General features: G+C 39.5%; 1 protein-coding gene across 1 annotated transcript; it reads left to right on the plus strand.

Annotated features, from left to right (window-relative positions):
• Positions 1-2,864: 2,864 nt before the first annotated feature.
• LOC149846208 (beta-glucosidase 22-like) lies at positions 2,865-10,848 on the plus strand. Its single transcript, XM_089996252.1, has 13 exons — positions 2,865-3,020; positions 3,143-3,206; positions 3,398-3,456; positions 3,982-4,057; positions 4,159-4,230; positions 4,783-4,870; positions 5,010-5,268; positions 5,389-5,504; positions 7,990-8,210; positions 8,298-8,323; positions 8,408-8,510; positions 10,337-10,427; positions 10,520-10,848. Exons 1-13 carry the CDS (start codon positions 2,889-2,891, stop codon positions 10,740-10,742), a joined length of 1,530 nt encoding a protein of 509 aa, XP_089852378.1. The 5' UTR covers positions 2,865-2,888; the 3' UTR covers positions 10,743-10,848.
• Positions 10,849-11,539: the final 691 nt, after the last annotated feature.

Raw genomic sequence — 11,539 nt, forward strand, 5'->3', positions numbered from 1 at the left:
ATTGCTTAAAATTTACAGAAATAAACTAGACTCAATAACGAAGATACCACTTTTTACGAATTTGGAATATGACCTCCGGTTAGGAAGATATGACCCTGACAAGTTGGTCCTAATTCGGGTAGCGATTTACAATGTTTTGCTTACTAAATAATACTATAAATCGCTATAGCGATTTGTGGAAGACACTACAAATCACTATAGTGATATCCAAAAACACTATAAATCGCTATAGCGATTTGCGGAAGACACTACAAATCACTATAGTGAGATCCAAAAACACTATAAATCGCTATAGCGATTTGTGGAAGACACTACAATTCGCTGTTGAAAAGCCGGATAACACTATAAATCGTTGTGGGGCTCGTTAGAGACCCGAAAATACTACAAATCGCTGTAAAAAAGCCCGATAACACTACAAATTGCTGTTGGAAGGCCCCAAAAAAATTTGGTCCGGAGGGCGCTGCCCCCCGAGCCCCCCCGCCAGAGGCGCCCCCCTTGACCCCCGCGCCGGGGGAGAGCCCCCGAACCCCCTTCTGTAAGGGCAAAAACTCTAAATCAGACTCCACAACGAATCAAGTTGAATGATGCTATCGACGCTGGGAGGAGCCCTCAGACCCCCTTTCTGTAAGGGTAAAAACTCTGAATCAGACTCCACAACTCTTCAAGTTGAACGATGCTACAGTCAGTGTGCAGGTCAGTCAGTGTTTGATGGAGCAATGTAGGATCGTCTGTTGGATGTGCACAAAAGTAGAGAGATAAGGGAGAGAGAGTGAGAGGGTTGATGTTCATGGCTTTCTCCCGGGAGAACTCTTTGCCTCCCTTGATTTCTTCTCTAGAGAGAGAGAGAGGGTTTTACAATGTTTTACGGAGAAAGAAGAAGACTTTGAAGAGTCAACATCATCCTCGATTTTCTGGATGAAGGACATGTTTGTCCTTTTTTTGAACGAAGAAAGAAGAAGAAGACTTTGAAGAGTCAATATCATCCTCGACTTTCTGGATGGAGGACATGTTTGTCCTTTTTTTGAACTGTTTGTTTTTTCTTTTTTGAATAAAGGGCATTTTTGTCATTTTCTCAAACCATCACTTTATGAGAAAAATAGCAAGAAAGGGTACTTAAGTCTTTGCAACAACACCAGAGTCTGATGTAAAGTTATGTCAACATACATGGGAATACGAGCCCCATGTGCTTGTATACGTGGTTCTCATTCAAAGCCCCGGACACAGACGTGGGATTCAGTGAATCATCGGGGGGGGGGGGGAACATACACCACCCTCTCTTCTCAACCCCCCCCCCCCCCCCCCCCAAAAAAAAAAAAAAAACACATACACACACATTATATTCAAAGAGAAGGATGAATAATATATATATATATATATATATATATATATATATATATATATATATATATATGAATGTGATACATCAAAATAAATATATTTTAAATGTAATGTATAAAAATATATATTCAATATATAAATAACATGAAATATTTTAACACGAGCCAGACCGTGTGTGTTCGGCTTGTCCCATTCAGGGATGAGTCAAGCTCGAGCTCTAACTCAGCTCGATTAAACATGAACACGAGCTCAATCAACTTGTAAACGAGCCGAGACCGAACATCCCCCGTTCGGTTTGTTCAGCTGGTTTGCTAGCCTTACCACCAAAAGTGCTGACGTCTTCATTTCACAACAGATGGTGTCGACTGAAGTGATGAACGGTGGTGATTTCAAAACACAAAAAATTGTGCTTTGTCAAATCACCTGATCTGTCTTAAGAACACGAGAAGCTGCGTCACTACTGATATAATGTGGTTAGCTAGGTGAAAATTGACTTGCAATAAAAAAACAACGAAATACAGAATACTCAAAAGTGAAAGTTGGGGACCAAGTGCTATCAAAGGTTGCCATCGACTCTAAGTCACTCGTATACACGCTATTGCACCTCCTACCAACCAGAGCCACTCGTTTTCTTTCCTTATCTTTTCTCATGCAATTGTAACGCCACGTAGAGTGATGATTTTTTTTTGACCTAGTTGCAGGTTTTGAAAATAAGTTGTGAGTGCACACTGCTGCCACGTTTACATAGGTTTTTGCCCATCAAAGATTATGGGTGTCAACTGTTCGGGTTTGATTCAGACCCAGTGAAACCAAACTTGGACCAGATTTTTGAGTATGGTATCCATGAGACTAATCGAGTCTACTATAAGAGAAACTATACCCGGACCCGACAAAAACTACATGAACCAAACCTGGACCATACATGATAAAATAATATTTTTATCATTTTTACATTGAAAAATTGCATGTCTTAATCGGAATCCAGGTCGGGTCCGGGTCTCGTATAAAATTTTATAAACTATATTCAGGTCCATGTATTAATTAATCGGACTTTTGGGTCTAAACCTGAGTCTTCTTATTTGTCACCATAGTCGGACCCTATAGAGTTTGGTTCCGTCGAGTCCAGGTAAACCCGACCCATTGACACCCTTACCAAATATCACCATTTTATTAAGTATTTTTCATTTCAAAAGAATTATACATTTGGCTGCAAAATACTCCTGAGACTTGAGGATTGGGTTTCACCAGGTGTCACCCTGATACCAAGAAGCTCGTCTCAAATAAAAAAACAAAAAGACAAATCACATTAATCAGGATCTAGGAAGCAATTTTTTTTTAATAATGCAACAGAAAGATCCCTCTCCTCCTTAAATGACTGGCCTCCGGTTGGTAAAACCCTTGATGTCCGTAGTGTAGCATCTTTGAAATATTAAAAAACAATAATTTTTATTGGATCCAATAGTGGAAAATGTAGTTGGTTGTGGGCCATGGGGGATATGTCTTTTATACATACATGAATACTGATAGGCATTTTGAGACAAGGTGAGGAGATGGGGTACATCTCTTGTTTGCTTTTTCTCTCACTCTTGGTTGTTGGGGTGCTATTCCAAGAGACCCATCAGATCAGCAGGGATGACTTCCCACCAGGCTTTGTTTTTGGAGCAGGGACGGCTTCCTTTCAAGTGGGTGTTGGTGCCATTCTTCTTTTTTCTCGTCTTTTTTGTCCCTTAAAACTGTTTGTGTTTAGCTGTGTTATATGGGGATGGACAAGTAAAGGAAGTGGAATTGTGGGTGACAAATTTAGGTTGAAGGAGCAGCAGCAGAGGATGGGAGGAGTCCTAGCATTTGGGACACTTTTGCTCATTCTGGTGAGACTTGCCTTCTACTTAATTTGAAGCTTACTGCTTTTTTTGGAATTAAGGCGTGTATGCTTGCTTCTTTGATGTATCAGATTAAGCTGTTTACATGTTTTCTATCTCTAAATAGCTTCTAGAGATTAGATTAAAGGGCAGTATTTAATATGTATACTGTAATAGTAAAAGAGAGTGGTGTGTGTCAGGAAAAATGCCGGACAAGAGCAACTTTGATACTGCTGCTGATCAATATCACAGGTACAAGGTATGTAAACGAGTGAAAATAATGCTAATTGATTGACTTACACAGCTGCAAACGCAAAAGTGCACACACAAACATATGCGTGTGTGTGTGTGTGTGTGTGTGTGTGTGAGAGAGAGAGAGAGAGAGAGAGAGAGAGAGAGAGAGAGAGAGAGAGAGAGAGAGATGAGTTTGATATCCACAGCTCAAGAAATAAGCTTCCCAACAGTTCAAGAATCGTGGAATTCTGATATCGGATGACAAAGTTATGCCTTTTTGAAGTAGAATGTGTCGGTTTGCTCTTTTTATGGACCCAAATGTTGGTCTGATTGATTGGGATTACTCTTAGATCCACCTGAATCAACCCGTGCCTATAATTTTTCTGTTGCCGACCAAATCCAAACATATAATCATGACCATCTTACGTTTTTCTTAATTGCCAAATTTAACCTCTTGAGGTTAAATTAGTACTAACTTTACTAATTCCACTTATTTACTGGGACAACCTTATTTCACTTATGGATTTAATACTGAAAAGTAACGTTGCAGGAGGATGTGAAACTCATGTCTGATATGGGATTAGATGCGTACAGATTCTCTTTCTCATGGTCGAGGCTGATTCCAGGTAAAGATTTCTGGTCCTCTGTTTCTTACAGATGGAAAGTGTCACAGGTTGCTTAAAATTATAGAAATTTAACATGGTGTTTCTTTATTCTTCAATTGCAGAAGGAAGAGGAGCTGTCAATCCAATGGGACTACAGTACTACGATAACCTTATCAATGAACTCATTGCCTATGGTACGGTTTGTTTATTCTCTTAAGCAAAAAAAAAGTATTTATATTGAAATGGTGCACCTGCTCCTCGATTTGGTGAATGTAGAAAATGTATACTTGATTTGACCCTCAATTTTCATGGTTGAAATAGTGTCAACGTTGAGAAATGATGATGAATGGTGACATTATGTACTCTCTCTCTCTATACATATATATGTGGTGTGTTTTATGCTCAATAAAAATCAACTGGAGTAAATTTTATCATGGAGAAAAGGTCGCTGGGTACCCCAGCAACTCAAAAGCAAGGAGAAAAACTCAGCCAAAAATGGTGGTTTTTTTTTTTATCTCCATTGGATATTTTTTACCCGGCATCAAACACACCTTCAAAGACATGCCTGAGGCGGATTTTTATTTTTTAAATTAAAAATCCTGTCACCAACTGCAGATGTCAACTTGCTGCCATTCACAAGTTGCCCCTGAGATGAATGGGTTCTAATGAATTATTAATGTAGGCATCATTTTATGATTTTCTTCTTTTATCTAAATTGTCCTTTTCCATTGGAAATCAAAATACAGGAATTGAACCTCATGTTACCCTCCACCATCTGGATCTTCCCCAGGTCCTTGAAGTTGAATATGAAGGATGGTTGAGCCCTAAAATTGTGTAATTTTCAACACCATCTTCAACTTAAACTTACTGATCCACTATCTATTTCTCTGGCATCAGTATCTAACAAAACTTTTATATGGGAAAAGACTACCAGCCTTGAAGTTTCACAATTTTGGTTCTTGTGGTGTTTCAGGAAAGATTTCACAGCATATGCAGATGCTTGTTTCAGAGAATTCGGCGACAGAGTGAAATATTGGAGCACTTTGAATGAGCCCAATATATTCTCTTTGGGAGCTTATGACCAAGGGCTTATGCCACCTAACCGCTGCTCATTTCCATATGGATTCCAAAATTGCACTGCTGGAAATTCGTCAATAGAGCCATACATTGTTACTCACAATCAGTTGCTAGCACATGCAGAGGTAGCTAGACTGTACAAGGAAAAATATCAGGCAAGTTCTATACACTACCATCATCAGCAACTCGTTAGACATAGATTGGGAATGAAGAAGAGCAGTTCTTTTTGAGAGCAGGCAGAAGGAAAACACAGACTAAGATTAGTTTACTTGCAGGCCAAACAAAATGGTTGGATAGGAATCTCAATCTATGCATTCTGGATGACTCCTCAAACAAACAAGTCAGAGGATGTTACTGCAACCCAAAGAGCTCGTGATTTCATGATTGGATGGTGAGTGATACTGAAATAAGAGAGCACTTTTTTGATTTTATAACCTGACGCACCCAGCAAGAAGACCTGGTCGCACTGGCTCAGCCTGCCATACCTACGGTCGTTGTGCTAGCAGCATAGAACTCAGAGGCTAGGATCTCTGCCCCCAGGGCCTATGCTATGCATTGGCTTGTACAGAGGGGGGATGCCCATGAAAATCAAACCTTGACTGCCTGTCTAGCAGCCAAGGCCCCACCCACTACACCAAGCCTCCCTTGAAGTGAAATAGGAGAGAGCATAAATATGAAGATTTTAGATACTTGGCTTTGTTAAGTATGACACATAAAACATCAGCCCGGGTCGCATGTGTGGCAGCGGGCCTGGGGAGCCTTTAACTGGTGGAAACTGTCGATGTCGGTCAGTGGTGCTCGTCGTCCCAACCAGCCACCACTGGACATCAACCGATGTGTGGATACCGAAGAGGCTCCTGCCGATTGCCAGCCACCGTCCAGCGGGTTTCCGCCGGACGGGGTGGGCCGATGGGACCCATCCCTGGTCAGGGCACCAGTAGGGTCGACGGTGGTGGACATCGTCTATCGTCCCTCCATCCCGCACCAGGAAACTTCGATAGGGTTTCCTTCTATGGGATGGATAACTCGTGAACCAGGAAACCGAACCGGTTCAAGACAGGGGCTGGGTTTCGACCTGGCTCCCACGTTAACAACTCGGATATGGGTGTTGTGGCCCTTGTGGTTTCAGGCCGGTTTCCATCAGTTCCAGCCCACATCACACCGATTCTGGGTCCGGTCCCGGGGGTCCTTCATCCATATTGTGACCAATCCCATGATTTTTGGCTTAAAATCTCTTTTGATTCAGTTTCAAATTCATGTTTTGAGTCTTGCTTCGAAATATCTTACTCAAATCCAGTTATCTTCCCCATATGAGTCCTTGAACCCTCTTTTTAACTCTTACCCATACCAAATTCTATATATCAGAACTAGTTTGACTTGACCTAACCTATCTGTTTGACCTTGTACCTACCCTAACCTATTTGAATCCTATTAAGATTAACATGGATCTGGTTAATCATATTCGGATCCAAGTGCATCTTAAGATGGATTTTTTTTTTGTTTTAAGTGATGTTATACATGAAGACCCATTTGATTACATGCTAAACTAGTCATTGGGTGATCGGTTCTTCACTCTGCATTTGTGTGAGCACTCTTCGAATTGAATCACACCAATACTAGCGGATCTGTGCCTGTTTCAATGGATCGTTAATTCTTACAGCTAGAGCGCAACTGTAAGAAGTGTAAGTGGGATGAAGACTTGAGGGTAAGTCTTTCTCCAACATGGGGAGAATAATGCAGGAGCGAAGCGATATATATATCCGGGCCTACATCTCTCATTAATTGGATCATTTGAGATTCATATTATTTAGTGTGGATATTTTAATATTTGAATCATTGTAATGGATCTTGGACCTAAGATCTAGGTTTTATTAGATTATGATAAGTTTTGTGGGTTAGTTTAGGGAGTCTAATAGGATTAGAAGTCTAACCCTATAAATATAGGGAAGATCTAAGATTAGAGTTGGTAAAAAAAACTTCAGAATTTAAAATTGATTGATTTTAGTATTTTCAGTTACTTGTTTTATTTTCTGTTTTTTGCATTAATTTCCTGTATTTTCTAGTGATTTATCATATTTTCAGCTTTTTTTAGATATAATCATAGTGGTTAGAATTTACCATAAATCGAGCCCTCCGTGTTTACATCAGTTCCTCATTATAAAAAAAAAGTATGGTTTAGTCAAATTTGGTAAACTGAAACCATAACTGGTTATAATTGAAAGCAGATATGGTTTTGATTTTTGTTATCGAATCCAGTAGATATCCAGATTTGATGGATATCTGAATCCGGTTACATGTAAAAAAGCGGACTTGGTATGAGCTTTTCACCATTGGAATCTGAATCCATTTATGCAACATCCAATTAGTCGGACTTGGTATTAGCCACATCCTTCGAACCATTTAGATGCCTACTTACCTGGCCCTTTATGAGTTGGACTCAAGCTGCATTTTACAGTATGGGTCTGAATAAACTTGGGCAAGACTCGGCTCGATGACATAATCGGCCTGGCTAATTCTGTCCCATTTAACTGGGTTGGGACTAAAGGGCCCAGCCCAAGCTCGATTATAACTGTGTTGGGCCAGACTTCGGCCAGAATATGGGTCGGGCCTGTCAGGCTGGCTCTATGTCCATCCTTACACAAACACACACAACCCTTGCGTTAAGAGAAAGTAAGGCTCAGCTGAGTGCAATAAAATTCAGCTGACTCAATGGAGTCAATGACAAAACTCAGCTGAGTCAATGTTAAGACGGCCAAGTTTAGTCTCTAACCGAGTCGAGATGATTCCTTGACTGGGTTAGGTGTGGATGCGAGGCAACTCAACTATGTCTATTGTGAAAGATCACTTCAGAGAATTCATCTAGTTATTGGCAACAGGTTTTTCAACCCTCTGGTGTTTGGAGACTACCCAGAGGTCATGAAGAAGAATGTAGGCTCAAGGCTGCCGTCTATCACCAAAACCCAGTCTGAATTAGTTAAGGGCTCCTTCGACTTCATCGGAATAAACCATTATACCACAATTTCAGTTGCAGACAAACCTCAAAGTCCAGATCATAATCATGCGCGGGACTTTACCGGCGACATGAATGCCATTTTCGGTATGCATCTAACTTGAAGAACTTCATAAAATTTGTGTTAAAACGACAGTCATAAACTCTGAATATGTTGTTGTCATTGTGGTGCAGTGCAGAGCAATAGTTCATCTTCAGGGGTAAGTTCAAAGAGATGGTCTCCATGTTGTACTTTTCATTAGGGAATGATCTAGACATGGACCAACTGATAATTTTTGGTACAGATCTCACCATTTATCATTCCAGTCATTCCATGGGGATTCGAAGGACTGTTGGAATACATCCAGAGAACTTATGGGAACCCTCCAATCTATGTTCATGAAAATGGTAATTCCTGCACACATGTCAAAAGAAACCGCACCTGGCATGATGATATCTATTCTTTTTTTTTTTTTTGAATTTATAACCCGATGAAATCTATTCATTTAACTCTTCTGTTCCAAAATAGAACATGGGTTACATCCAAAAGGGTGGTTGTACTTGTGTTGTCATTGGTATTGGTACTGGTACTGGTACTGGTACTGGTACTGGTACTGGTACTGATACTTTATGGGGTTACAAAGATCACTTTCAGAACTGTTCAAATCTAGATATCAGACCTGTTTCCTGGTATATGAGATCAATTTATTCCGTTTTTAAGATGCATCAAAGGTTGTTTTCATCCATTCTACAAATCAATGTTGTCAATATCTTATGGGACTAAATTTGTTTTGAAAATGATTCAGGTGAATCAGTCGATTCTGATTTGGAGCTGAATCGGCCAACTTTTAACAAGAAAATGACACGTTATAAAATATTTTAAAAAATAAGCTAAATCATCCATGTAACATGCCGATTTCTGGCCAACAATACAAATTGGCTGATTCATGTCGATTTGCGATAGTACTGCTACATATATATAGAGAGAGAGAGAGACTAGAATATGAAAACTCAAATATGAGAACTAAAAATATGAGTATTTTCAATGTTTTTATTTTGCAAATTAAATCCAACTATGTGAATGTACTTGGCACAGTGAATTTGCTAGGAATCAACTCTTGGATCATGTATTTTTTATGAAAAATGTGATTTTTAAATGTTTGAATATTTATGAAGATTATGAGCCGTTGATTTTAAAATCTTATAAAAATATCGTTTATGCATCAAAATCTGATGATTCAAGAATAGGTTTTTAATAAAACCACGTAGATTACACCCTTACAGTTACATTTAAAAGAAAAGGACAAAAAATTATGAAAATCATGGATATATATATATATATATATATATATATATGAGTTCTACCGAGCGGAGTCTCGAGTTGCTTTACCAGCCCTGTTTGGTGGGCTCACTTCTTGGGCAATGAATGGTGGTGATTGAAGTGATGGACATCGGTGATTTAAAAATACAAAACAAAAATTTGTGTTTTTGTCAAATCACCTCATCTTTGTTGTATGGACGTTGTATAAGAAAATTTGTCGAAGAGTTTTGTCAAATCACCTTTCTGTCCATGTGTTTTATCAAGAAAAAATGTGTTTTATCATATCACATCGTTACGGTCAGATTTGAGAGAAAAAATAAAAAATATCTTGAAAATCACGGTTCACATTAGTTCTCTCTCTCTCTCTCTCTCTCTATATATATATATATATATGGTGCATGCTTTATTTAAAAATGAGTAATGTGCTGGTCATGCCCCCATTCAAAAATATTAGTTTTTAGTGTTTTTTTCTCACATCTAACACCTTATATGTGATACATGTTTTTTTTTTACTGGGAACCGGCTTTTGGATCACCGGAATCTGACCTATACACAGGCCTTTTCAGTGATCCAAAATCAATGGCTATGAAGATATCATTTTTTGGCTCATAAAAATGTGTTTTTTTTAATACATGATCCAAAAGTTGATTCCTACTGATTCGAGCATGCTAAACACATCTAACGGTTCAGATTATCATAAAACACTTCAAACTATGGGGCTTAATGGGGGCAGAATGAGAAAAGTGAGCCTGATATGTTCAGCATGCATGTGTAGGTGTACCTCTCTACCCAACCCTTCAGAAATTGGGGGTGTTGTACCGAATGTACGAGTACCCACACCTGTACCTATGTGGCACAGAACACTTAAAAGTGCAGATATATTGTCATTCTTGACTTTTGTATGTTCTGACAGGCTACGGAACTGGACTGAATGTGACACTGAATGACACTGCCCGCGTAGATTACTTGAATAGCTATCTTGAATTTTTGCTCAAAGCTGTGAGGTACTAAAGATTCATCCATACCAACTTCATGGTCAAGTAGTGTTTATGTATTGATGGGTCTTCTTTTTAATACAAATTCGTGCATTGTTCAGGAACGGATCAAACACCAAAGGTTACTTTGTCTGGTCGTTCCTCGATGGTTTCGAATTGCTGTTTGGTTACCAGAGGAAGTATGGCCTCATTGGAGTGGACTTTGAGAACAAAGGGCTCCCTCGATATCCCAAATACTCAGCACACTGGTACACTAATTTCCTCAAGAACAGCTTGAACATAGAAGAGATCATTGCATCTGCAGCATCTCAATCTATTCAGTAGGCTGGGATATTGATGCCTATAGTTGCAGCTACGGCATGGATTGATTTATCAAATGAGCATGCACTTGACTATCAATCAATATATTGTAAAGGGTCATTGTTTGGCAGCAAGTTACATTGATTCAATATTCACATGGACTATCATTGTCACAGGCTAAAATTGAAGGCCCCCGTGATATGCCCTGGTGCACCACAACATCAAAATGGTCTTTCAAGCGCATAAAAAAAAATTGAGTTAAGAATAGCTCGTCAAGCGTACAGGCACAGTTGCACAGGTATGCGCACACACAATAGAGAGTGAGGTAAGAGAATATGAGAAAGCAAGAATACTGAAACTTCTATTAGCAAAGTTAATGAGTACAGAGGGACCTTCGAATTCACCTTGTACCCGGGGGCTCTTATGCCAAAAACTCTTACAAGCACTTAAAGAAAACAAAAGAAATATTTACATCAAGGTGAAAAACTTGACAGTCCGGAACACGTTCCTCCACTTAAGTTGGCACCATTTTCGGCGACAAGCATAAGTGATACTCCTTCACAAGTTGATCCTTCACAAGTTGATGGTACTTCCACATGCTGGCTACTTTCTCCCAAGTAGCTCAGTGGCCAAGGCCCCCTCCACTGTGTTAAAACCCTTTGGGTTATTCCCTGCAAAGTGGTTATCTTGTTGTTGCATTCAAATGTAACATCGCCCAGGTGGGTTACACAGTCAACCTGGGACGATTACGAGAAGAGAAGAAAACATTACCCCTCTCCCTTTCCCACAAAATGGAAAGTGGGAGAAGGAAGGGGGAAACA

The sequence above is a fragment of the Nuphar pumila genome, chromosome 2 (genome assembly GCF_984573655.1).
Source record: "Nuphar pumila chromosome 2, dmNupPumi1.hap1.1, whole genome shotgun sequence".
NCBI classification, from domain to species: Eukaryota; Viridiplantae; Streptophyta; class Magnoliopsida; order Nymphaeales; family Nymphaeaceae; genus Nuphar; species Nuphar pumila.

Excerpts from the sequence above, each read along its gene's own strand:
- LOC149846208 (XM_089996252.1), top strand. The coding sequence starts at position 2,889 with ATGGGGTACATCTCTTGTTTGCTTTTTCTCTCACTCTTGGTTGTTGGG. Across the intron at positions 8,324-8,407 it reads GCAATAGTTCATCTTCAGGG|ATCTCACCATTTATCATTCC; the intron begins GTAAGTTCAAAG and ends TTTTTGGTACAG. Across the intron at positions 10,428-10,519 it reads TTTTTGCTCAAAGCTGTGAG|GAACGGATCAAACACCAAAG; the intron begins GTACTAAAGATT and ends TGCATTGTTCAG.